The following is a 26,945-nucleotide window of genomic DNA, read 5'->3' as shown; positions in this document are numbered from 1 at the left end:
AATACGAGAACGGCGGCCAATGGCATGGCAGAAAGGACCCGCGCGCAGGCCCGGCTCCGCCCCCCTCGGCTAGAAAGAAGTCCAGGCCCGGCCATTGGCTCGCGCGACCTGTCACTCGCCGCTGCGGCCAGCGGGCAGGGGCCTCGCAGTGATTGGTTCCGCCCAGGCGCGAAATGTAACGCGGGAAAAGCCGGAGCAGTGACCCAGGCGGCAGGTTGTTATTTTCGGGGGCTCGGCGCAGCACGTCCTGCTTTCCTGTCACCGAGAGGCAGGCCGCCCGCAGCTTCCCGCCGGTGCAGCCTGCGTTGGGGAGTACAAAGAGCGGAGGGCGGGCCTGACTCAGGGTTGGGGGTCTGGCGCTGGCCGCCCGGTGCCAGCCGAGCCGCTCCGCTGCTTCGCTGGCCGCCGCGCAAGAGGTTTCCGGGAAACGTCCGCCGGCCATGAGCCGGCGGGACTGAGCGCCGGCGACTGGGCAGCAGCGCGGGCGAGCGGAGCGAAGGGCCAGGCCGGGGCTTAGGGAGTGCGGCTGCCGGAGCTGCGGATCGGGGCCGGGCGATGATCCGGGGCATGGAGGCGCCGATGGCGGACAACCCGCCGCAGCCGCCGCCCGTCATCTTCTGCCACGACTCCCCAAAGCGGGTGCTGGTGTCGGTCATCAGGACGACCCCGATCAAGCCCACGTGCGGCGGCGGGGGGGAGCCGGAGCCGCCGCCGCCACTCATCCCCACCAGCCCCGGCTTCAGCGACTTCATGGTGTACCCGTGGCGCTGGGGCGAGAACGCGCACAACGTGACACTCAGCCCTGGGGCCGCGGGGGGCGCCGCCTCGGCCGCCTTGCCTGCCGCCGCCGCCGCCGAGCACCCGGGGCTTCGAGGCCGGAGCGCGCCCCCGCCCGCCGCCTCCGCCGCCGCCGCCGCCTCGGGAGGTGAGGACGAGGAGGAAGCGAGCAGCCCGGACAGCGGCCACCTCAAGGTGAGCGGCGCGGGCGGGTGGGAGGAGCGCGGGGCAGCCAAGGCCCGTTAACGGCGCGGCCAGGGAGCCGGCAGTGCCCGCGGATGCGGAGGGCGGGGCGGGGCCGAGTTTAAAACGCGAGGTCGCCTCTGGCCGCGGCGGGGGCGGTGGCGGGTGACAGGACGCTGACGTCACTGCCGCGCGCCAAAAAACGGGTCCTCGCGGGGGGGGGAGGCGGGGCGACGGTCACGTGAGGCTAGCGGAGGGGTGGCGGGCAGACCCGAGGCCACCCAGCAGCAGGTGCAGTGAGCGCAGCCTGGGGTCGCGGAGGAGGCCCACTCGCGGTGCAGACGCTGGGCCGACCGCTGAGTCCTCTCTGGCCGGAGAGGGAGCGAAGGGATGCGGGCCTTCAGCTGTTCCTCTGGGTGCTGGACGGCAGGGATTGCTCAGATTCCCTCCATCAATGCAGATAACCCGGCCCTACTAAAGATGTCCAGCAGAGATAGCCGAAGAGCGAGAAGGGATTTTAGGGCAATCTTCCATAGCGGAAGTGGGCCCTCACTGCCCCTCATGCATCCAGCGTACCACCTTGCTAGTTGGCTGAGAGCAAGCAGTGGAATGGGAGGCTGTTAACCTTGAATTGCTTACGCTCAGACTGTTGAGAGCTGGGAAAGATAGGACTACCTGGTTCAAGCTTACTATGGATCAGGCAACTAAGCCTTAGAGGGATTGGTGAAGGGACCTCCTCAAGGTCCCACAGCTAGGTAGTGGGAACACTGGGACTATGGTAGTTTTTGTGGCTCGCAGTCCTGAAGCTTGTATTCACGGGTGCCTCTCTGCTGACATACTTATCTCTATAGACTGTAAGCTGCTAGAGAGCCGGGATAATTTTTCTCTGGAAGACTGTTCAACTTTAATTCCTCACACTCCAAATGCTGAATAAAAGTGCTCGGTAAATATTTGTGTAATGAATGAATTGTGCTAATACAAGGTTAATATTCAGGTTCTATTTGTTAAGTGGCTATGTCAGATAAGCAGTTTACTGAAGAAAAAACCGTAAATTAGTGGATAAGTGCCTGGATATTGGCAAATACTGTATCTACAAATTGAAACAAGTTTAACTTGGTCATGATTTTACATGCAGTAACAAAGATGTTGAAACTCCATGTGTTTTGAGCCCAGAGGAAATTGATATACTTTGTTACTAATGGCATTGTTATTAAAGAACTACAGAATTATAAAACTCTGTGTTTGACACCCTTGTAATTCTTGAAGCTGCACTTCAGTAGAAATTTAAAACAAATTTGAGAGGACAAGCAGTGAAAATACTCATAATAGTGCTGAGTGAGTTTGTGAAGGAAACAATCCCTGTTGCTGTCTCTAGGTAGCCCTTAGTGAGATGGCTGGGTAGCCTAGATACTTTCCTGTGTTAACATACCTGGTCTTTAAAAAAGCAAACAAAAAAAAGTTAGGTTATATAGTTGGAACCATAAAGGCATACAGTGCACAGGTACTCGTAAAATATTTTGCATTTATTATTTTACTAATCTAATTTTGGATTATCCAAGAAGATTAGTGTTATAATAGATAAATGAAATTTATAGGTATGTTCATTTTGGCCTAAAATAGACTTACCTTAACAAACCTTATATAAAAGTTGCCCACAGTGCGTGGGTTTGAATTTTAGGTCCTCTTTCTCCACCTCTTTTTAGAGGTAAAATATACCAGAAATTTTGAAGAATATGTAAGCAAAAAGGCTGTTTTATATTTCACTTTTTTTCTCATACAGTCATATTTCAGAATTACTAGATGACTTGATTTTAATTTGTCCTTTAATCAGTGAAGCAATCAGCTACAGCTGCAAAAATTCATTCATTTTAGCTTTTCCATCTTGAGGGGAAAGGTCTGGAATATACCTTTATTTAAGGATGGTAACTAGTTTTGTTTGTAATCAGTTCTAGACTAAAGGTAGGGAATTCCAGTCCCCTTTACTTTGTTTTGTTTCTCTAAAGTACTTGTAGTTCTTTATCTCTACACGGGTGAATCATGCTGACTGAATCTGTTTACTTTACGGAAAGATAGGACACCAGTAACATGTTTCCCCCTAGTCCCTTCTCTCAGTATATAGGTTAGAGGCAATAACAGTTGTGAGTTTGAGAAAAACATTTGTGTTCGTTTATTGTCTGTTTGTTGCCATTGCCCCCCCTCCCCAAGGGCAGATGTTAACATCTGAGACCTTCACACTAAGTGTCAGCTCTTGCCAGCTTTCTTGTTTGTTCCTGCCCTACACTTCCTTTTCTGCCTGTGGGGAGAACATCCACCATCCACCAACTTATTTTGGCCCATCATCACAAGATTGCTTCGCACTGTTGGGGTATAATTATATATTAGCATTATCTTCTCTCAGTTTGTGAATTCTGAGAGGGGAGTGGAGGGGAGGGTGCAGGTCTAATTTCTCTCTGCCCTTAGGTTATTTCCAAGCTTCTGCACCTTGTGTCCTATCTACTCAGACTATGTTCATGAGGTTACTCTTCACTGTTGGACCTGTGTTTGGCTTCTCTGTGCATAGCCTCAGATACCATTCACTCTTCAGGACCTGCCAGCTGCCTATTCCACTTTGCCTTTCTGTCACCTGAACACTGCACAGAGTCTTACAGATAGCAGATTAATACATATAATTTTGATCACCACGATGTTAAACATAACCTGTTAATGTAGTGGCCACAGTTTATTGCCTAGCACAGCAAACTGCTGGGCTTTTGAATTCCTTAATTAAATTAACCTTGTTTATCCAACGAACAAGGAGGAATTTGAGAAAAGAGTCTCCAAGATTGTTTAGTTAACATAGTATGGTAAGTGGCAGAACTGATTGGCACTTTCAAGAGCCCGTGTTCTTAATCCCTATGTGGTATTGCTTCTGTATATATCATGTATGAATTGACTTTAGGGGTTTATTATTTTTTTAGTAGTAAGCTGATGATGGTAGACATATGAAATACACATTGTTTACACATGTATGTTTCTCAACTGACCTGCTTTATGAGGGTACACACAATACAATTGACAAATGCAAATTAAGACTTGGAAAGTTATGCAGGTAAGGCAAGGTGGGGGATAGAATGAGGAAGCAGATATGATAGCCAAAGAAAATTTGGATCTAAATCTGAATTTAAAAAGGGAAATATGATCAATTACATTTTTCTCATTTTCTTGTCAAGGTCCACATGCCTTCCTCTGAGACCTATTTTTCTTTTCCTTCTAGGTTATATTTGTGCACTTTATTTGAATTTTACTTTGTATAAAAATGTGCCAAGGACTTTTAGGTTTGTCATCACCCAGTTTGAGTATACCTTTCTGTAAAATCTAGGTAAATGTGTCCATTATTCTAAGTGGCTTGAGAAATAACCCAAATTTTATTAAAAAACTTTTTTTCGTAAAGATTTTCTTTTTTTTTTTTTTTTAAATGTTTTATTTATTTTTGAGACGAGAGAGACAGAGCATGAGCAGGGGAGGGGCAGAGAGAGAGGGAAACACAGAATCCGAAGCAGGCTCCAGGCTCTGAGCTGTCAGCCCAGAGCCCGGCGCGGGGCTTGAACTCACCAACCACGAGATCATGACCTGAGCCAAAGTTGGATGCTTAACCAACTGAGCCACCCAGGTGCCCCTATTAAGTAACTTTAAAAAAAAATGTTTATTTATTTTTGAAAGAGAGAGAGCAGGGGCAGAGAGAGAGGGAGACAGAGAATCTCAAACACGCTCTGTGCAGTCAGCATAGAGCCCGATGTGGGGCTTGAACTGACAAACTGTGAGATCATGACCTGAGCCGAAATCAAGAGTTGGATGCTTAACCGACTGAGCCACTCAGGGGCCCCTTAAATAACTTTTTAAAGATAGTTATTGACATTGAAAACTCAAAACATTTATCATATATATTTCAGAAAACACTTTGAAAATTGCTAATCTACCATCTGGTGGTACTGAAAGTCTGTCTTAAAAATGAAATTTAGGGATGCCTGGGTGGCTCCTTCTGCTGAGCTTTGGACTCTTGATTTCAGCTCAGGTCATAATCCCAGAGTCGTGGGACCGAGCTCTGCTTCGGGTTCCGCATTGGGCTCTGTGCTGAGTGTGGAGCCTGCTGATGATTGTCTCTCTCTGCCCCTCTTCCCACCTTGCATGCATGATCTTGTGCTCTCTCTAAATAAATTACAAAAGTTTGCAAGTGTTTTTTTGTAATTTAATCATTTTGCTTCTTTTTAGTAGCTTATTTTGCAGGAGATGCCACAAAATAATGTGTTGAATTTGTTTTTAAAATTTTTAAAAAATATTTTATAGAACTAAAAACTTCTTTTTTTTAAAAATGTTTATTTCTGTGTGACAGACAGAGTGTGAGAAGGACGGGGCGGAGAGACAGGGAGACACAGAATCCATTGCAGGCTCCAGGCTCTGAGGTGTCAGCACAAAGCCTGACACAGGGCTCAAACTCACTGACTGTGAGATCATGACTTGAACTGAAGTTGGGCACTTAACTGACTGAGCCACCCAGGTGCCTGTTGAATTTCTTTTTAACTTAACTTTCTCTTGTGAGCCATCAAGCAATCCTGACAAGATTTGTCTCTTAGACTCCAGGCATACTGGATTGCTGAGGAGTTAGTTAACACTCTGTTATTGTCAGAATGTACCTAGATGCATAGTTTTCTTATTGCTAAGGCCAAAATGGAAAGGACCTTTAAGTAATGCAGCTCATTTTTGTATGTATGGTTAAAAAAAGATGCTCTTTATTTATTTAGGGCATAAGATGATTACTTACCTTGCTTAATTTTCACAGTTGAAATGATATACTTAGTGAAGCCTTAACCTGTATATGGCTAGGATGTTGTATTATATTTTATTTATTTTTTTAGCTCTCTATTTCTCATTTGGAAATTGCAAATATATGATTTAGGCGGGGAAGCAACAAATTGTTAACTTTATAAATACTCAAACCCCCATTAGACATGATTGAAAACAATTTTTTGTTTTGTATTATTTTTGTTTTTTTAATGGAAACAGAAGATAGTAATGGATAATCTAAAAATTTTGATATTAACTAGTGAGTTATTTCAAATTATAATAGAGGCAACAGTATGCTTTTATGTATTTAAAAATACTGGGAAGGGGCATGTGGGTTGTTCAGTTGGTTAGATGTCCAGCTCTTGATTTTGGCTCAGGTCAGGATCCCAGAGTCCTGAGATCCAGCCTGAGTTGGGCCCACATTGGGTATGGATCCTGCTCAAGATTCTCTCTCTCCCTCTGAGCCTCCCCTGCTCATGTGTGTGTGCACTCTCTCAAAAATTTAAAAAATAAATAAATAAAAATACTGCGAAAAGATTCTTTCATCATGGAGTAATTGTGTCACTAAGGCTTTTTAAAAATTAAACACATACAGTATTATTAGTTTCAGGTGTACAACATGATGATTTGACAAGTCTATACATTTCTTATTGCTTATCAAGATAAGTGTAATCTTAATCCCCTTTATCTATTTCACTCATCCTCTTACCTACCTCCCCTGTGGCAACCACTAGTTTGCTCTCTGTATTTGTTTTTTTAATTTTTTAAATGTTCTTATTTATTTTTGAGACAGAGAGAGAGGGAGACACAGAATCCGAAGCAGGCTCCAGGCTTGGAGCTGTCAGCACAGAGCCTGATGTGGGGCTCGAACTCACAGACTATGAGATCATGACCTTAGCTGAAGTCGGACGCTTAACCGACTGAGCCATCCAGGCACCCTGCTGTCTGTATTTAAGAATCTGTTTTGTGTTGGTCTCTTTTTTCCTTTGTTATGTTTCATAAATTTCACATGAGTGAAATCATATGGTTTTTGTCTTTCTGTAATGTATTTACTTAGCATTATGGCCTCTAGGTCCATCCATGTTGTAGCAAATGGCAAGACCTCATTCTTTTTAATGGCTGAGTAACGTTCCATTGTGTGTATGTGTGTATATGTATACCATATCTTCTTTATCCATTCATCTATGGATAGATACTTGGTTTGCTTCCATATCTTGGCTGTTGTAAATAGTGCTGCCATAAACATAGAGGTGCATATTTGGTGCATCTATTTGAATTAGTATTTTTGTTTTCTTTAGGTAAATACTTAGTAGTGGAATTCTTGGATCATAGGGTAGTTCCATTTTTAATTTTTTGAGGAACCTCCATACTGTTTTCCAAAGTGGCTGTACCAATCTGCATTCCCACCAAAAGTGTTCCTTTTTCTCCACATCCGTGTCAACACCTGTTACTTCTTTTTGACTTTAGCCATTCTGATAGGGGTAAAGTGTATTTTATTGCAGTTTTAATTTGTATTTCCCTGATGAATAGTGATGTTGAGCATCTTTTCATTTTTCTGTTGGCCATCTATGTCTTTGGAAAAATGTCTATTCAGGTCCTCTTCCCATTTTATTTTAAGTTTATTTATTTATTTTTGAAAGAGAGAGGAGGCAGAGAGAATCCCAAGCAGGCTCCACACTGCCAGACTGGAGACCAATGTGGGGCTTGAACTCATGAACCGTGAGATCATGACCTGTGCCAAAATCAAGAATTGGATGCATACCTGACTGAGCCAACTGGGCGCCCTGGTCAGTCCTCTGCCTGTTTTTAATCAGATTATTTGTTTTTTTGGGGTGTTGTTGTATAAGTTCTTTGTATATTTTGGATATATCATTTGCAAATATCTTCTCCCATTCAGTGGGTTGCCTTTTCATTTTGTTGATGGTTTCCTTCATTGGGCAAAATTTTATATTTCGATATAATCCCAATAGTTTAATTTTGCTTTTGTTACCCTTGCCTTAGGAGACACATCTAGAAAAATGTTTCTATAGCTAATGTCAAAGAAATTACTACCTATGTTTTCTTCTAAGAATTTTATGGTTTCACATCTCACTTTTAGGTCTTTAGTCCATTTTGAGTTTATTTTTGTGTATGGTGTAAGGAAGTGGTCTAGTATCATTTTGTTTTTGCATTTGCATTATTTTTATGTATTTAAAAAAATATTAGGAAAAGATCCTTTCATGGCAGAGGAGTTATATTACTAAGGTTTTTAATTAACCTAATTTCATGTTCCATTTCTTAACAAAATCACCTGCTATTTTTATGGATCATAGATTGATTATTTATTTATTTATTTTGCATTTTACATTTTTAAAACAAGATTTAAACCAATTATTCATCATATAAACATTACCAGCAACAATCCAATTATTGTAACTCAATAAATGATGGTAATAGATTCTCTAGTTTTACTCCTGGTTAGATCTTTGCTGACTCTGGATTAACAGTTTCAGTAAGCAAGACTAGAGCAAAGTGTAGCTAGTAAGAGTCCCAGCCAAGGAGTAAAGGTGAAGGTGAAAGTATTTGGTAATGACCAGTAATTGCTACAAGTTGATTTGCTAATTTGCACTAAGTCAGGGTCCAGGTAGGACCTTCCCAATTCCTAGCTTCATTATAAATGGAAACTTCTAAAAGAGTTATATAAGGTTAAGGAAATACATCAATTATGTGCCTCTTTTGTTAATTTTGATATCAAAAAGAATTGATGAGATCTTTATCCCATCAGCAAATATTTATTAACAAAGTGCCTCCAGCTTAGGCTGGAGCATGGTGCAGAATGCAACTTTGGAAATCCCAGTTTCAGCCTGATCATGACTCATGTTGTTCTGTCCTGTGAGGGTTGTTCTGTCCTGTGCTGGTATGCACCTTGTCTTGATCATTCTGGGACCCCGAAGGAACATCTCCTACCTGGGGACATTTGGGTCTCAAGGCAGAGAGAAATGAGAGATGAAAGAGTCATGTGATGGCTTCTAAAGCTTTTGCTTAGAGGTCATACATATAATTTCCACTCACATTTTATTGGCCAAAGCAAATCATATGGTCAAGTTTGCCTCATTGGTACCCACAGTGAGAAGAGGGGCAGTGAATATTTTTACAGTATTATTATCTGCCATACTGCCTTTCCACATTCCTTTTTGGGGTGTGTGTATGGCAAAAAAACAACAAAATTTATCATCTTAATTGTTTTTTGGTGTTAACTATATGCACATTGTTGTATAACAGATCTCAGGAACTTATTGATCTTGCAAAACTGAAACTCTGTACCCATTGAACTCTTCTTTTCTCTCTCCCCATAGTCCCTAGCAACCACCATTCTACTTTTTAAGAGTTTGACTAGTTTCGATACCTCACATAGTGGAATCCTGTAGAGTTTGTGGTGTGTGTGTGACTGGTTTATTTCACTTAGCGTAGCCCTTTTAAAGTTCATCCACATTACAGCACATGGCAGGATTCTCTTTTTTTAAGACCGAATAATTTTCCATTGTATTGTAAATACCACCTTTTTTTTCTTTTAAATCTGTCAGTGGACATTTAGATTGCTTCCACCTGTTGACTGTTAAGGAAATGGATTTTAATATCTATGAATTTTTTAAACATGACTTATCCTTAAGATAACTCACCCATGTTGAGATTGAGCTTTTCTTTCAAAGTGAAAATTGATGGAATGGAATTTTGCTGGAGCTTATTGTTATCCATCAAGGCTTTGGCCTGATGTTTTTAAGGATTTGGAAGGCTTTACGTTTTTATATTGTAGGCAGTAAAAACATCTTCATTTTGTTTGTAGTTGTATATAATCCTTTTATGATTTTTTTTCATGTAACTTGTATGTATAAAATTTAACTTACCTGGGAAATGAGAAAGTTTTTTTTTTTTTCAAGTGAATGTTTATTTTAGATTAGTTCTAGATGTATGGAAAAGTTAAGATAGTACCGGGTGTTCCCATAAATCACATACCCAGTTTTCCCATTGCTAACATCTTAAATTAGCATGGTATGTGTGTTACGATTAATGAACAAGCTTGATAAATTGTTATTAACTAACATCCATAGTGTATTCAGATTTCCTTAGTTTTTTTTTTTAAATTGAAGTGAAATTCACATAACATAAAACTAACCATTAAAATTTTTTTTAATGTTTATTTATTTTTGACAGAGACACACACACAGAGAGACAGAGAGAGCATGAGCAGGGGAGGGGCAGAGACAGAGAGGGAGACACAGAATCTAAAGCAGCCTCCAGGCTGTGAGCTGTCAGCACAGAGCCCATCGTGAAGCTCAAACTCAGGAATGGCGAGATCATGACCTGAGCCAAAGTCGGACACTCAACTGACTGAGCCACCCCAAAATTAACCATTTTAAAATGTAATTCAGTAACATTTAATAATTCACAATGTTGTGCAACTACCACCTATATCAAGTTTCAGAACATTTTTATTACCCCAAAAGAAAGCCCTGTCCTCAGTAGTTACTTCCTATTCTCCACTACATGCAATTTCTGGAAACCAATCTGAGTTCTGTTTCTGTACACTTAACTATTCTGGAAGTTTCATTACACGGAATCCTACATATTTGGCCTTTTGAGTCTGCCTTCTTTCATTTAGCTACTGTTTTTGAGGTTTGTCTACCTTGTAGCATGTATCCTTTCTATTGCTGAAAATATTCCATTGTGTATGTTTATGACATTGTACCATACTCTGAAATTGTTTTCCCACCAGCAGTGATTTTGAGGGCTCCAATTTCTCTACCTCTTTGCCAAAAACCACTTTTATTTCCTATTTTTTTCTTTTTCTTTTTTTGAGTATAATCTAGTTGGTGTGAAGTAGTATCTTATTGTGCTTTTTGAAAAATTAATTTTATCGAGATGTAATTTACCTTATAATTGTTTTGATTTGCATTTTGCTAATGATGTTGGGCATCTTTTCATGAACTTGCTGGCCATTTGTATAACTACTTTGGAGAAATGTGTTTTTAAGATCTTTACACATTAAATTGGGTTCTTTGTCTTTTTGTTGAGTTGTAAAAGTTCTTTACATATTCTGGATACTAGACACTTATTAGATATAATTTGCAAATATTAATTTCCTGTTCTGTAAGGTTGTCTTTTCATTTTCTTGAGACTGTCCTTTGATACTTAAATGTTTTTTCATTTTAAGTCCAGCTTATTTATTCTTTTTTTTTTAATTTACTTATTTTGAGAGAGAGAGAGAGAGAGAGAGAGAGAGAGAATCCCAAGTAGGCTCCACACTGTTGGAATGGAGTCTGATGTGGGGCTTGAACTCACAAACGGGAGATCATGACCTGAGCCTATATCAAGAGCTGGACATTTAACCAACTGAGCCACCCAGGCAACCCAATAAGGGTTTATCTCTTGACTCTCAATTCTGTCTCAGTGTGTCTTTACTTAGGCTCGTACCACACTGTCTTGATTGTTGCTGCTTTGTAGTGAGTTTTGAAATAGGGACATATGTGTCCTGCTTTGTTCTTTTTAAATATTGTTATTTGGAGCCTCTTGCAGTTTTACATGAGTTGGAGGATCACTTTCCATTTCTGGGCCTTTGTAATTTTAATAGGGATTGCACCAAATCTGCACATCAGTTTAGGTAGCATTGTTATCTTCTTTTTTTTTTTTTTTTTTTTTTTTTTTTTTTCCAGCGTTTTTTATTTATTTTTGGGACAGAGAGAGACAGACAGAGCATGAACGGGGGAGGGGCAGAGAGAGGGAGACACAGAATCGGAAACAGGCTCCAGGCTCTGAGCCATCAGCCCAGAGCCCGATGCGGGGCTCGAACTCACGGACCGCGAGATCGTGACCTGGCTGAAGTCGGACGCTTAACCGACTGCGCCACCCAGGCACCCCGCATTGTTATCTTCTATGAAGCCTTCAAATCCAAGAACTGTATCCCATAAGTTTTGACATGTTGTGTTTTAGTTTACATTTGTGTCAAAGTATTTTCTAATTTCCTTTGTGATTTCTTCTTTGACCCATTGCTGTTTAAGACTGCATTGTTTAATTTCACATATTTGTGAATTTTCCAGTTTTGTTTTTGTTTTTGGTTTATAGGTTCATTCCATGTTTGTCACAGAAGATACTTTGGATGATTTTCTCAGTCTTTTAAAATTTATTGTTACTTGCTTTGTGGCCTAACACATGGTCTTTCCTGGGGAATATTCCATGTGCACTTGAGAAAAATGTATATTTTGCTGTGTATTTTGAGTGATCTATATATGTCTGTTAGGTCTAGTTGGTTTAGAGTGTTCAAGTGTTCTATATCTTTGTTGACCTGTCTAGTTCTATCTATTATTAAAAGTCAGACCCCAACTATTTTGAATTCTTTCTCCTTTCAATTCTGTCAATTTTTGCTTCATGCATTTTGGGGGTTCTGTTGTTAGGTGAGTGTTTATAATTGTTATCCCTTTTTCCGTTCTTTTTTTTCTAAGTAAGCTTTAGGCCTAAGGTGGTGCTTGAACTCACCACACTGAGATCAAGAGTTACATGGTTTACCAACTGAGCCAGCCAGGAGCCCCTCCTTTCCATGCTATTCTCTTCTAACTCTTCTAACTTATTTGTGTTTTTGGATCTAAAGAAGTCTGTTGGAGGCAGCATATAGTTGGACCGTTTTTTGAAAAATCCATTCTGCCCATCTCTGCCTTTTAATTGGTGATTTTAATCTATTTATATTTAAAGTGGTTACTGTTAAGGAAGAACTTTTGGTATTTTGTTATCTGTTTTCTGTATGTCTTCTACCTGTTTCATTTCTCAGTTCCTCTCACTGCCTTCTTTTAGTTTACTATTTTCATATCTTTCTTGTTTTCTTCTTGATTTTTAGGGTTTTTGTTTGTTTGTTTTTTGTTTTTTCAACTGGCTGCCCTGGGAATTTCAATTAATCTCTTAGACTTAAAACAATATATTTTGAATTAATAACCACCTTAGCTACAATAGTGTATAAAACCTCTGCTATAGTCACAAATTACATATTCTTACATTATGTTCCCACTAACATGGATTTATAATTTCTTTTTATTGCTCATTTATGTTTGAGAGAAACAGAGCATGAACAGGAGAGGGGAAGAGAGAGAGGGAGACACAGAATCCGATGCAGGCTCTGGGATCTGAGCTGTCAGCACAGAGCCCAAGGCAGGCTTGACCTTGAGAACTTTAATATCATGACCTGAGCTGAAGTAGATGCTTAACCAACTGAGCCACCCAGGTGCCCCGGATTTATAATTTTTTTTAAGTTTATTTATTTATTTTGAGAGAGAAAGTGCAAGCAGGGAAGGGGCAGAGAGACAGGGAGAGAGAAAATCCCAAGCAAGCTCCATGCTGTCAGCTCAGAGCCTGACATGGGTCTTGAACCCTTGACTGAGATTATGAGCTGAGCCCAAATCAAGAGTCAGATGTTTGACTGAGCCACTCAGGTGCCCCTGGATTTATAATTTTTAAAATACATTTGGCATTTGCCTTTTTTTTTTTAAAGTTTGTTTGTTTGTTTATTTATTTAAGCAATCTCTACACCCAATGTGGTACCCAAACTCATGACCCCAATATCTAAGAGTCGCATGTTCCTCTGATTGAGCCAGCCAGGTGCCCCTGGCAATTGTCTTTTAAATTATATAGGAGAAAAAGAAGAGTTACAAGCCCTGAATACAATACTTTTGGCATTTGTATTTACTTATGTAAATACCTTTACTGGGGTTCTTTATTTCTTTGTATGGCTTTGACTTTGTCAGGTGTCCTTTCATTTCTGCCTGAAGAACTTCCTTTAGATTTATTGTAGGGCAGGTCTACTAGCCATGAACTCAACTTTTGTTTCTCTGGAAATGTCTTAATTTCTTCTTCATTTTTGAAGGATAATCATGTTGGATATAAGATTGTTGGTTGACTTTTTTTTCTTTTCAGCACTTCAGACATGTCATCCTACTGCTTTCTGTAGTTTCTCCTGAGAAGTCAGTTTTTAATCTTCTTGAGGACTCCTTGTAACTGATGAATTGCTTCTCCTGTTTTCGTGATTCTCTGCCTTTTGTCTCTTGACAGTTTGATCTAATGTGTCTCAGAGTGATCTTTCTTTGCGTTTATCCTTCTTGAAGTTCTTTGAGCTTCTTAGATGTTTACACTTATGTCTTATCAAAATTGAGAAGTTTTCATCCCTTATTTCTTCAAATATTCTCTCTGCCCATTTCTTTCTTGCCTCTGGGTCTCCAATTATGTGTATGTTGGTATGCTTGATGCTATAGTTTGAGTGTTTATGCACCCCAAAGTTTGTGTGGTGAGATCCTGACTGCCAAAAGATGATGCTGTTAGGAGGTGGGGCCATTGGGAGGTGGTATCATGAGGGTGGTGCCCTCTTGACGGGGGATTAATGCCTTTCTGAAAAAGGCTCTAGAGAACTCCCATGTGAAGACATAGCTAGAGGGTACCATCTATGAGCCAGGAAGAGGGCCCTCACTTGACTATACTGGTGCCTTGATCTTGGACTTTCCAGCCTCCAGGACTGTGAGAAACACATTTCTGTTGTTTGTAAGTTACCCAGTCTGTGGTATTTTGTTATAGCAGCCCAAATGGACTAAGACACTTGATGTCCTACAGGTATCTTGGGCTCTGTCCATTCTTTTCTCTTTCAGTTCCTCAGACTGGATAATTTCAATTGACTAGTCTTCAAATTTGCTGATTCTTTCTTCCTGCCAGTTCAAATCTGCCATTCAAATTCTCTAGTGAATTTTTCCATTTTAGTCATCATACTTTTTTTTTTTAGCTCCAGAATTTCTATTTGGTTTCTTTTTATAATTTTTTAAAAAATTAATGGTTATTTATTCTTGAGAGTGAGAGAGAGAGAGACAGAGTGCAAGTGGGGGAGGGGCAGAGAGAGAGGAAGACACAGAATCTGAAGCAGGCTCTAGGCTCTGAGCTTTCAGCACAGAGCCTGCGACATTGGACTCAAACTCACGAACTGTGAGACCATGACTTGAGCTGAAGTTGGATGTTTAACCAACTGAGCCACCCAAGTGTCTTCCCCACCTTTTTAAAAATGTTTATTTATTTTTGAGAGAGAGTGTGTGAGAAGGGGAAGGGCAGAGAGACAGAGGAGCTGAAGCAGATTCTGCACTGTCAGCACAGAGCCCAACGTGGAGCTCAAACCCACAAACTGTGAGATCATGACCTGAGCTAAAACCAAGAGTTGGATGCTTAACAGACTGAGCCACCCAGGCATCCCTATAATTTGTTTCTTTATTGATATTTTCTGTTTGTTGCAACAATGTTCTTCCGTTTTTCCTTTTGTCCTTTGTCCATGGATTCCATGACCTCATTCAGCATATTTAAGACCATTTATTTAAAGTCTTTGTCTAGTTAGACCTGCATCTACTTCCTCTTGGTCTGTTTCTATGAATATCTCTTGTGTATGGACCATACTTTGTGTCTTTACATGTTTAGTAATATTTTGTTGAGAATGGGATGCTTTGAATATTCTACTGTGGTGATTCTGGAAATCAGATTCTTCTGTTTCCCCAGAGTTTGGTTTGGTTGTGTGCTGGGGGTTGTAGTTACTTGTTTTGTAAATTTGCTTTTTCTTTTCTTTTTTTTTTTTTATTATTTTTTTAATGTTTATTTATTTATTTTTTGAGAGAGAGAGAGAGTGAGTAGGGAAGGGTCAGAGAGAGAGGGAGATACAGAATACGAAGCAGGTGCCAGGCTCTGAGCTATCAGCACAGGGCCTGGATGCAGGGCTTCAACCCATGAACTGTGAGATCATGAACTGAGCCAAAGTCAGAAGCTTAACTGACTGAGCCACCCAGGTTCTCCTGGTTTGCAAATTTTCTAAACTATTTTTGTAAACTCTATTTGTTGTGTTTGTTCTCAGCTAGAGATTGCTAGAGATTGCCTTGAATGCCTGTAGCCAAAAACTGAAAGGGAACAAATACCTGACTTTGCAGAGATGGCTCTGTGTTGTAGCTTTCTCTCAATGCTTACACTCATTATAACTCTGTCTTAGCCTTCATTTCCTGCTTGTGCCTAGCTGAGGATCAGAGGTGTGACAGTTCAGGGTCTTTTCAGGTCTTTTCTGAGCATGCTTCCTGCCCTGGGCAAGTCGGTGGCTTTCTAAATTTTTATCTTTAGGATACCAGGGCAATTTTCAATGCCCTAATTACCCAAAGAAACTCTCCCTCCAGCTTTTCCTCCCGGGCTTTTGATGTGTCCTTTTGTCTCAGTTGAAACGTTTTGCCCCTGGTGGCAGCAAGTTATTATTGAAACCTTACAAGGTTTTTTTTTTTTTTCTCTCTCTCTTTTAAAGATGGTGACTTCTTTCTTTCTTTCTATGTTTGTTTATTTTTGAGAGAGAGAAAGTATGCGCACATGAGTAGCAGAGAGACTGAGAGAGAAAGAAAGAGAGAATCCCAAGTAGGCTCTGCAATGCCAACACAGAGCTGCCAAAGAATTGGACCAAAGAGTCAGCTGGATCATGACTTGAGCTGAAATCAAGAGTCAGACGCTTAACCGACTGAGCCACCCAGGTGCTCCTAGCCTTACAAGGTTTTGAGCGGCTCTGTTTAGCCACTTTACTGCCCTGAGAGAGTTCTGAGTTAGGTCAAACAAAGACAAACACCTTGTGTTAGTTCTTCAAGTAGCACCCTGACAGATCAAAACAGACAAACACAATTCTTTTAGAATTAAATCTGCTTTGCTCTTTGTGGAGCCAGGGACTGAGTGAGAATGAAGGCTCTTCAAGATCACTGGTGGGGGTCAGGGAGAGGCAAGGGCAGGGAATAAAAATACTGCAAAGCTTTCCTATTGTTTTAGGTTGCCTGTATTTTGATTCAGTGTTCCCTGTGTTGCTGTAAATCTATTTTCTGGAGTTGTGATAAAGGTGATTTTGACAGTTTTTTCTCAATTTTTCAGTGATCTGTGGAGGGATGGGCCTTTGGAACTACCTATTCTACTATATTCACTGATGTCACTCAAGAAAGATTTAAAAAATGATTTATTGTGATATTTTACTTTAATGAGAGGATCTAAGAAATTACATTAACATTTATACAAATTGTTAATAGGATGGAATCCGACGTGGTAGACCTAGAGCAGATACTGTCCGGGATTTAATAAATGAAGGAGAGCATTCATCCAGCAGAATCCGTTGTAACATCTGTAATAGGGTGTTTCCACGGGAGAAATCACTCCAGGCTCACAAAAGGACTCATACAGGTAAGTTGAGCAGAAGTATTACTAAAAGCTGATTTGATGTTTGGGCCCATAAATTAATATTTTAGTTGCTTTATATTTCCTTACTGTGAAGTTTTTTAAGACAGGCACTGTATAGTCGGTTTCTTTTTTGGTAGGAAAGACTGGTTTTCTCAGCATTGGTACCATGTGATTTCTAAAAGTATCATGGTAATTAATCTAGTTGTCATAGGAATATTATTGCTAAATTGAATTCTATCATTCTGCCTACTTAAATGTCAATATTTGATATGCCCTTCAGTTGTCTGTGTAATTGATAAGACTGATTTGTAGGCCAAATACTAAAACAGTGTCCAGTTTTTAGCAGAATTACTAGAATCCCCAGTGTGCCATCAGAATGTTTCACCTAGCTATTTAATCTAAGGTGAAGTATAATTTTTCAGAATTAAATGTATTATAGGTAGCTATCCCAGGACTATCACATATCTCTATTTGTGTAGAGAAATTATACTTAAATTTTAAATACCATATAGAGAGCAAAGAAATAACATAGAAAGAGCCCTTGTTCTTTCCATAGAGAAAGTTGGCCCCAGAAGAAGGAGCTTTATGGTTATAATAATGGTATTTAATAATTTACAGATGATAAAACTGAGGCATCAAGAAAAGCAAAGACCACTGCCTTACAGCCTCCCATACCTTTAAGTCTAGGGCTGTGCTGGCAGATATCGTAGCACATGCTGCTCTTGAGCAGTTGAAATTTGGCTAGTCTAAATTGAGATGGGCAATATGTGTAAACTATGCTGAGTATGAATAAAAGAGAGTAAACAATGTCCTTAATTACTTTTGATATTGATTATATGTTGAAATTATATTTTAGATATATTGGGTTAAATAAAATATATTATCAAAATTAATTCCACCTGTTTATTTTTGCTTTTTTAATGTGGTTCCTAGAAGTGGTTCCTATTCTCTTTCCATTGGGCAGTACCAGTTAGAACTTGGGCTGTTAAGGCTTAGTTCCCTATTTTTTTTGCAGTGTTTATGGCACCACCTGTTTGGTTTTTTGGTTTGTTTTTGAAAAGATACATTTTAATAATATGCTAGAATATAGTTTTCTTAGCTAAATCCCTGAAAAAGGGTAAAAGTTTTAATTTTGAATTATTACAAACTAAGGTGGCCAAGAGGTTTTTGACTTTAGGAACCATTCAGTAAAACCATTACAAAACGAAATACATGATTTTGAGAATTTTCAGATTTATTTTCAATCTAATTGGTCTGAAATATCCCCAGATAACTGGTTCACAAGCCACAGAGTACATATTGCCAGTGTAGATAAGATTCGGGACCATGTGGTGTAATGATAAGATCCCGGAGTCTCAGGCCTGATCTACCACCAGTCCACCATGTGTCACCCTGTATTTTCAGGCCTTGGCCTACTATGCTGTATGCCAGAGGGCTGAGCCCAAGATCTCCATGGTATGGTTAAGCTCTAGTAGTATGTATATGGTTTGCAAAAAACTTTCTCTTACTATTTTATTATTTATTAACTTAAAAAAATTTTTTAAACATTTATTTTTTGAGACAGAGACAGAGCATGAGTGGGGGAGGGGCAGAGAGAGAGAGAGGGAGTCACAGATGCTGAAGCAGGCTCCAGGCTCTAAGCTGTCAGCCCAGAGCCCGACTTAGGGGTAGAACTCACAAACAACCGTGAGATTATGACCTGAGATGAAGTTGGATGCTTAACTGACTGAGCCACCCAGGCGCCCCATCTCTTACTATTTTAAATACCCCCATATCCCTGTTTTATTAACACGTGTCTATCACAATCATTTGGTACATTTCTAAATAATGAGAAATTAAGGGAGTACTTGTTACTGTTAATTGAGTCATATTGGAAGTACCAGTGCATACTTGTTGATCACAGAATGACTTTTCAAAAAATGATTTTAATTATGGTTAAACAATATTTTTGAGCACTTTCTCAAGCCTAGCACTGTGTTGTATATATGAATTGCAATGGAATACAAAGTATTATACATCTTTGTGTCAGGAGAGTACCAGGATACATAAATAACAGTGGATTATGAGGTAGTGAAGGGATACATAGTTCAATTATTTGGAGGTAGCAGGGAGGTATAAGGAGATTCACTGAGAGAGCCTACAGGACTGGGAACATTTGAATGGGCAGAGAAGATTGGATTTTCAAGGAGTACAACAACATGAGGAACTAACTGCCTTGTGGATGGAATGAATCTCATGGAATGAAGTAAAGTTAAACCCTGCCCTCTTATGCAGTAGCTATAGTGCAGATATTAGGGGACCACTGAAAAGTCAGCAGATAATTTTCAGCTGTTCAAGGGGTGTAGTAGGGTTTGGAGTGATTTAGGAGGTAGTTTGTATGACAAAAGCAAATGTTCTATGTCATTCACTCCAGAAGTACTGTGCAGGGGTGGAGAATAGAGGCCAGCTAGGGTTCCTGCTGGGTGGGAGGGGTGGGGAAGTTGCAATGGGAAATCAGGAGTGGGAGCCATTTTAAAGAATTAACTAGAGGGGCACCTGGGTGCTCAGCGTCTGACTTCGGCTCAGGTCATGATCTCTCGGTTCGTGGGTTTGGGTCCCGTGTCGGGCTCTGTGCTGACAGCTCGGAGCCTGGAGCCTGCTTCGGATTTTGTGTCTCCCTCTCTCTCTGCCCCTCCCCTGCTTGTGCTGTCTGTCTGTCTGTCTCTCTCTCAAAAATAAATAAACATTAAAAAAAAAAAAAAAAGAATTAGCAAGAGCTAGTGATTTGGATTATGGGGAGAAAAATGACAGGATAAGCCGAAGATAACTTCAAGGATTTGAACCTGGGAGCCTAAAAGCTCAAGGCCTAACGAAAATATTATTTTGCTTTCAAGTGGATAGCTACTTGGTAGCATGGATAGCTGTTGTTAGCATTAACACTTGCAGCTTTGTAGAGGCTATGACATGTTTTATTGTTGTTTGGAGTCATGACCTATATGGAGGTCAGTTCTCTCTGTCCCTTTCTCTTCTTACATTATTGTCTCAGAAATAATATATACTATTTGTCTACTTAGGTGAGAGGCCCTATCTGTGTGACTATCCAGACTGTGGAAAAGCCTTTGTTCAAAGCGGACAGCTCAAAACACATCAGCGTCTTCACACCGGAGAGAAACCTTTTGTTTGTTCAGAAAATGGTATGGTGTTAAGAGTTAAGTTTATGTAAGAACTGGTTGTGAGTTAAAAGCTAAAATATCTTTTAAGATTTTTGGGAGGAGAGATTTCGATGTAAATTTTATAAAACATCATAAGTTCTCTTTCTAAATTGAAATCCATGCTCATTTTCTGGGAATAATTGATTTTTAAATAAAATATTCCTTCTAGGTGAAAATATTAAAAGGTAATTAAAAGTAGTAGTATATTCAGGGAGCACCTGGCTGGCTCAGTTGGCAGAGCATGCAACTCTTGATCTTGAGGTTGTGAGTTTGAGCTCTACAATGGGTGGAGAGATTACTTAAAAAAAGAAAAAAAAATAGTAGATTTAGGTAGAGGTGATGGAAAGATCTATAGAAGTAAAAGCAGCCTTTATAGTAGGCTTTTAATTGATTTTAAACTTTTCAACTATTAAATGGAAAGAAATACATCATTGTCTTAATTTTCAACAAAGGGGGAGATTTTACCATCTTGCTACTGCCACTGTTAGTAATTTCTTACCACTTTTCATAAGTGATTTTCTAAATCTCTTATCACATTTCTTGAGATGTTTTCCTTATGCACCTTTTTACATAGTTATACCTGAAATTCAGTATAGTTTTGTGCTGCTGTTGTGTGGTTCTCTTGATTGTTGTCAGCTGTTATGAATGTCTATATGCTTTTTCATTTGCGTAAGCATATACACTATGATTGTCTCAATGTTGGATATTGAATATTTGTTTTTAAAATTTGTTTGTTGCCAACAAAGCTGAGGGACACGGCTTCCTCCTTAAAGCTTTGTTCATCTTATGGGATGTTTCCTTATGATGGATTCCAAGAATGGGATTCCTGGGTCAGAGGTTTTGATCATTTTTGCTAATAAATCACTTTCTGGTGGGGTTGATGCATTTATATTGCCATGACCAAAAGGTGAAGGCACTGCTTGCTTCTCCTTAGGGTTTTTTTTTCTCCTCCAAGTTACAGAATGCTAAATCCCATGGTCTTAATTCACTTTTCTTGGATACCAGTGAAAATGAACATTTTCCACGTCTGCTGGATGTCCAGATTCTGATAAGTGTTTCCCTCTGTGTTTTGAAGGCTGCCTAAGCAGATTCACCCATGCAAACCGCCACTGTCCGAAGCACCCTTATGCCAGGCTGAAACGGGAGGAGCCCACAGACGCTCTCAGTAAGCACCAGGCTGTGGACAACCAGGCTGCCGCCGAGTGGTTGGCGAAGTAAGGCTCTCCCTGCACTCCACTGCACAGTACTGCCCTGCACATGGGCTGGCACTGGGAGCTTTGACGGTTCTCTCCTTTTAAATAAGTTGCTTTTATACATATTTTATAAAATAACTTGAAATGGTGCTTTATTTCTTTAAACCACAGAATTGTTAGGAGTGGTGTGAGGATCTTTGTGCCATAGAAAACAAGTACACGATATTAATTAGTCTGAGTGCCCAGACCACAATTTATTTTAAAAGCAAGAATTTTCCTCATTCTTAAAGATTGTTTTATATGAGTTGTACTCTACCGTGCAGCCTGTCTTTGTTTTCTTCATATCAGTTAGGTGCTGATTATTCCTGGGATATAGGCTAGAGATTCTTCTAAAGTAAAGTTCTGAAAAGCACCTGGTTGAATTTTTTTAATGGCAACAAGGGGGCCAGCATGAAAAAGTATCTCTAAAGGCATTCTGATTTAAGGAGTCATCTGGTCATCTGTTGTGTACAAACCAGCACTGGCTGTTCGGGGCACCCCCTCCTTCATCAGATTCCTCTGCACTAAGGAAAAGTCTGGAATCCCTCATTGTGCTGTTTAGCTCTGCCTCCCTCTGGCCTCGCACCTGTCTCCAGCTACCCGGCCTTCCTGTTTGTCAGCACCACCCTCACTGTGGCTTGCAGGCCTCTGTGCCCCCTGCTCCCTCTGCCCGGAATGCTGCTTTCCTCTTCGTTTAGCCACTACTCATTCTTCATTTCTTACTGAGGTCAAACATTGCGTCAGGAAGTTCTTCCCTAACCTGCTCACTAACCTCCAGAACAAACAAGGTTAGACCGACTTAATAGATCCTTTTATAACACAGTGTGTTTTCTTTTTCAAAACCTTCATCACACATTTATTTATTCGTTTAGTGTCTGTCATCCCTGTTAGACCAGAAGCTCCACTTAGACAGGCGTTGTTTGTCTGGATTACTGCGTCACTTCCTCCCTCCCTCTTGCTCCTGGCTGGCCTCTGCCACCCCATGAGCTCTAACTTTGCTCAAGTCAGAAACTTGTTGGTCATCTTTGTGTTTTCCTCTCATTCTCCCATCTACTCAATGACAGACTAATGGATTCTACTCAGTATAAAGTCTAAACCCGGTATCATGTGATTCGAAGTCCTTCATTGCCTGGTGGTCCCTGCTGACCTTGTTAAACTTCTTTGCCATTCTCCGTTCCAAGTTGTCCTTCAAGTCATACTGAACTGTTTGCAGTTCTTTTTTTGTATCTCTGAGTATTGCCCAAGTTTTTCCAGGTTTGAGATGTCTGGATTTCCTGAAATCTAATAGTTGTGTTATTTTTGTATAATTTTAAAAACAGCTTTACTGAGGTGTAATCAGCACACAATAAAGTGTACAATTTGATACATTTTGACATATGTATACACCTGTGAAACCATCATCCCAGTTAAGATGGTGAACATATCTGTCACTTTCAAAAGTTTCCTCATGCCCCTTTGTAAGTCATCACTCTTGTCCCTCCCTGCTTTCCTGCTCCCCTGCTCCCCAGACTGATCTGATTTCTGTTATTATAAACTAGTTTGCATTTTCTACAGTTTTATACAAATGGAGTCATACAGTATACACTTCTGTTGTCTGGCTTCTTTTATTCAGTGTAATTATTTGGGGATTCATCCATGTTGTTGACTGTTATCAATGGTTTATTTCTTTTTCTTTTTTTAGTTTATTTTTTTAATTGAAGTATAATTCGTACACAATGTTACATTAGTTTCAGGTGTACAACATAGCGATTCTCCAAGTCTATGCATTATGCTGGCTCACAAGTGTAGCTACCATCTGTCACCGTATAACCCTAGGCTCATTCCTTCTTACTGTTGAGTAGTACACCATTGTATGGATACACCTCAGCTTGTTTATTCATTTGCCTATTGCTGGGCTTTTGGGTTGTTTTTGGCCATTACAAATAAAGCTAATATGAGCATTGATATGCAGGTCTTTGTATGGGACATTTTTGTATATAGTGGTACTGTTCTTTAAATATGCCTTTCTTTAGTTACCAAAAGGTAGAATATTTTCTCTTATGAATTATCAGTTGGTTTTGTAATAGAATAATCATGGTACCTCTTAGATTTTTGAATAAGCTCTGTGTGTTGTAGACACTAATCTGTCACATTTTGTGGGTTTAAAATTTCTTACAGTTAACTCTGTCAGAAGAATAGGATAAATAGTTTTCTAATGATTATTTGTTCTACTCTGTTTAATTTTTTATTGAGGTGTAATTGACAGACAATATTTGTTCTACTGTTTGTGTATTTTACTGTAGTCCATTTCACATATGATCTTAAAGGCAGTTAATTGGTGAAAACCTATGATTAGAGAGTTGAGTATAAGACCCAGAACTGCCAGTTTTTGATTTTGGAAATCTGAGTGTGTCCCTCAACTTTCCCTCTATAATGGGAAATATATGTAAAGTATATGAATCACTTTAGAACTTTATAACCTAAGACACAGAAAACAATACTGTGGTAAAGAACCTGTTTGCTAAAGAAAAGTAAAGGTTTGAGGAGGTCGTGTATACAAATAGCTAATGTGCCTGCGTTCCATGTAGGTATTGGGAGACAAGAGAGCAGCGTGCCCCCACCTTGAAAGGGAAGCTCGTGCAGAAAGCTGATCAGGAGCAGCAGGACCCTCTGGAGTACCTTCAGTCTGACGAGGAGGACGACGAGAAGCGCGGTGCCCAGCGCCGGCTGCAAGAGCAGCGGGAGCGTCTGCACGGAGCCCTTGCTCTCATAGAGCTCGCCAACCTGACCGGGGCGCCGCTCCGCCAGTAGCCTCGACACTGACTCTGCCACTGTACAAAAAGTACTGCCCAGCGTACTTAAAAAGTAGATCCTTGGGCATAAGCTAAGCACCTTATTTGCTTATCATAGGCTGCTATTCTGTAGAAACTTATGAAGAATGTCATTGCCCCAGAATATGGGGTGAGAGAGAATTGCACTTTTTTTATATGGTAATGGATTTGTTGTAAAGTTTAAAATATTTTGTAAATATGGGACTTCTAGTACAGGGTAGAAAAGGACATATTGTGGGAAGCTAGATTTTGCAAGTTTAATGCATTCATTGGAAGCAGTTCTCACAGGAAGCACTTTCTGAATAAGACACTTGTATGAAAAAACAGAATGGTACATGTAGCCAAAGAACGTTGAAATAGATTATTTATAAGATCATTTTTTAACAATGTATATTAGTATGTTTAACAATACTGTAAACACTGAGGCAAGCCAGAAAGTATAAGATATGTGTGTAAGATATAGATTTTTAAATTGCAAAATAGTGTGCCTAATGAAAAGTGGAAAACTGACTATTTTGGAAGATGTTCTAAGTTATGGACTTTGGAAGAAAAGAGATATTTGAGGATCTTGGCAAGATGCACAATAGTTGAGAATTTTCAGAATTGGATAATATCAGTCTTATTCTGTCTTTCCGAGGCTTAACAGCTCACTCTGATGTTCAGGTTTGAAAAGCACTTGGCATCCCTGTTATGTTAACTTGGGAGCTTTTGCACGTTGCATATTTCTCATTTGCTGAAATTGAGTGATTAATCTTGCAAAGTCTAGGTAACTTGGTAATTGGTATTTTTTTATATATATATTATGGGCCCTGTAAGAGATTTGGCACTTGGATTTTTATTAATAAAAGGGACACCTACAGGGTTGTTTTGTAGTGAACTGTTTTAGATCTTTTGTTAGCAAACACTAAATTTTAATTGTATTGCTTGTTTAGAATTACTAGCAAATGGAAGCCTCCTATTTATATTTTCAGTGCATAAAGCCACCTTCTTGCTTTTCTTCAGAATAACATGCCAAGCTATTTTGTGTTCACTAAATTTAGTTATCAGGTAAACACTGCAGAAAATATTAGCTACTCAAATAAGTAGGTTTCTGGAATAGTTTCAGCTGCAAGTGTGTTAACTTGTGTGGTGGTTTTAAGCCATTTTTCCAAATAGATGAAGTTTTTAAATACCACTTTATGTACTGAGGCATGAACAGAAAAATCAAGACCAGAGCAGTTCACCTCCTTTATGTAGGCATAAACCTCCATCATTTATGCTTTTGTTTTAAGCAGAAACTAAATAACATGCATAGCATGGTAATTTGATAGATTGCTTAATTGGAGTAGACCTCAAGAGTAATAGAGGGCAATATGGGCTCTTCAGCGCCTTTTTTTTTTTTTTTTTTTTTTTTTTTTTGAAGTAGTAGCCTACAAATGTAGTTTAAACATTATCTAAAATGTAGGCTTCTTTATCCAAAAATCCCAGTGTGTTGCAGTACACAGATAGTTTAAAATACTAGCCATGGGGAAGGGGAGGTATGTAAATGTCTTGGAAGGAAGCAAAAGTGTGAGAGATGATAGTAACAAATAATGTGTATGAATGAGGACATACTTTAAAAATGTAATTCCTCTGTACAGTAAATTACAAATCTTGAGGGATTTTTTTTTTGTAATAAGAGAATTTATATTTGTAATGGTCTGAGAATTTTGTTTGTAATCTGGTATATAGAATTTTAACTTGGAGCACTTATAAGCACAGGGAGAGAGACTGTAGCATCTGAATTTTCTTGGTTTAGGTTTCAACATTTTCTCTAGATTTTTTGCTCTCAAATATGACTTAAATGAACTATGAAAAGCAACACTCATCAGTCTTGGGAAATTTAAAATTTGATGAACTTACCTAAAGAAGGAAGGGCAATAGGAATTTTAAAAATACAAATACTTGTCAATTCACAGATAATAAAATTTACAGCCTTCAAAAGTAAGGGTTTTTGTTTGTTTCTTGGTCAGCTTTTGTCAACTATAATAGTTATATTCGCAAACATTTTTTATTTGTATAATTGGAAGTTTAAGAAATTATTACAACTACATACTATAGAAATATTTAAAATGTTCTTTTTTGATATAAGCTATATGCTTGGAAAAAATACATTGGCATCTAAAATTTGAGGTATGTTAAGACTGCTTTTTGTTTTAAAAATGTGGTTTACATTCAAATTTTTGAAGTGTTTTATGCTTCATATGGCTAAGATGTAGTTTGGCAGAGATAACAGCATAAGAATAAACATGCTGTAATTTTAAAAGATGCTTTGAATAAAAATTTATTTTAATTTACAGTTTAAAGTACATGTTCATTCTTGAACCCTTTATAATTTGTTTTCCTGTCAACAATAACCATAATATAAAAAATTGAAAAGGTAGAAATGTCACCTATGGCCCTGCGTTCTCCTATCATTATTATTTGGTGCATTTTCTACTTCATTCCAGTATGAGCTCATCTCAGGTATCTTTTCAGCATAGTAGACACCATAGTGTAGATTGCTTTTTTTACTTTAAAATTATGGCCTTTTAGATTATAGATGTAAATTTAACTTCCTCATCTGGTTCATTATTACAGTGTTAAAAATACACTGGTGTGGATAGTATTGCCAGCTCTATATTAGGCCTGATGGGTGATCAGGACCTGGGATTTCATTTCATTTATATTCAGGATGTGTTGAG

At 39.4% G+C, this 26,945-nt stretch overlaps 1 protein-coding gene across 1 annotated transcript; it reads left to right on the top strand.

The window, feature by feature from the left end:
• Positions 1-342: 342 nt before the first annotated feature.
• ZNF367 (zinc finger protein 367) lies at positions 343-26,560 on the top strand. Its single transcript, XM_060609864.3, has 5 exons — positions 343-972; positions 16,863-17,013; positions 20,064-20,183; positions 21,277-21,415; positions 24,001-26,560. The coding sequence occupies exons 1-5, from the start codon at positions 556-558 to the stop codon at positions 24,221-24,223; spliced, it is 1,050 nt and encodes a 349-aa protein (XP_060465847.2). The 5' UTR covers positions 343-555; the 3' UTR covers positions 24,224-26,560.
• Positions 26,561-26,945: the final 385 nt, after the last annotated feature.

This window comes from Panthera onca, chromosome D4, assembly GCF_046562875.1.
Source record: "Panthera onca isolate mPanOnc1 chromosome D4, mPanOnc1 haplotype 2, whole genome shotgun sequence".
Classification (NCBI taxonomy): domain Eukaryota; kingdom Metazoa; phylum Chordata; class Mammalia; order Carnivora; family Felidae; genus Panthera; species Panthera onca.
The sequence above is the reverse complement of the archived record's forward strand: the minus strand, read 5'-3'. Positions and strand labels throughout refer to the sequence as shown.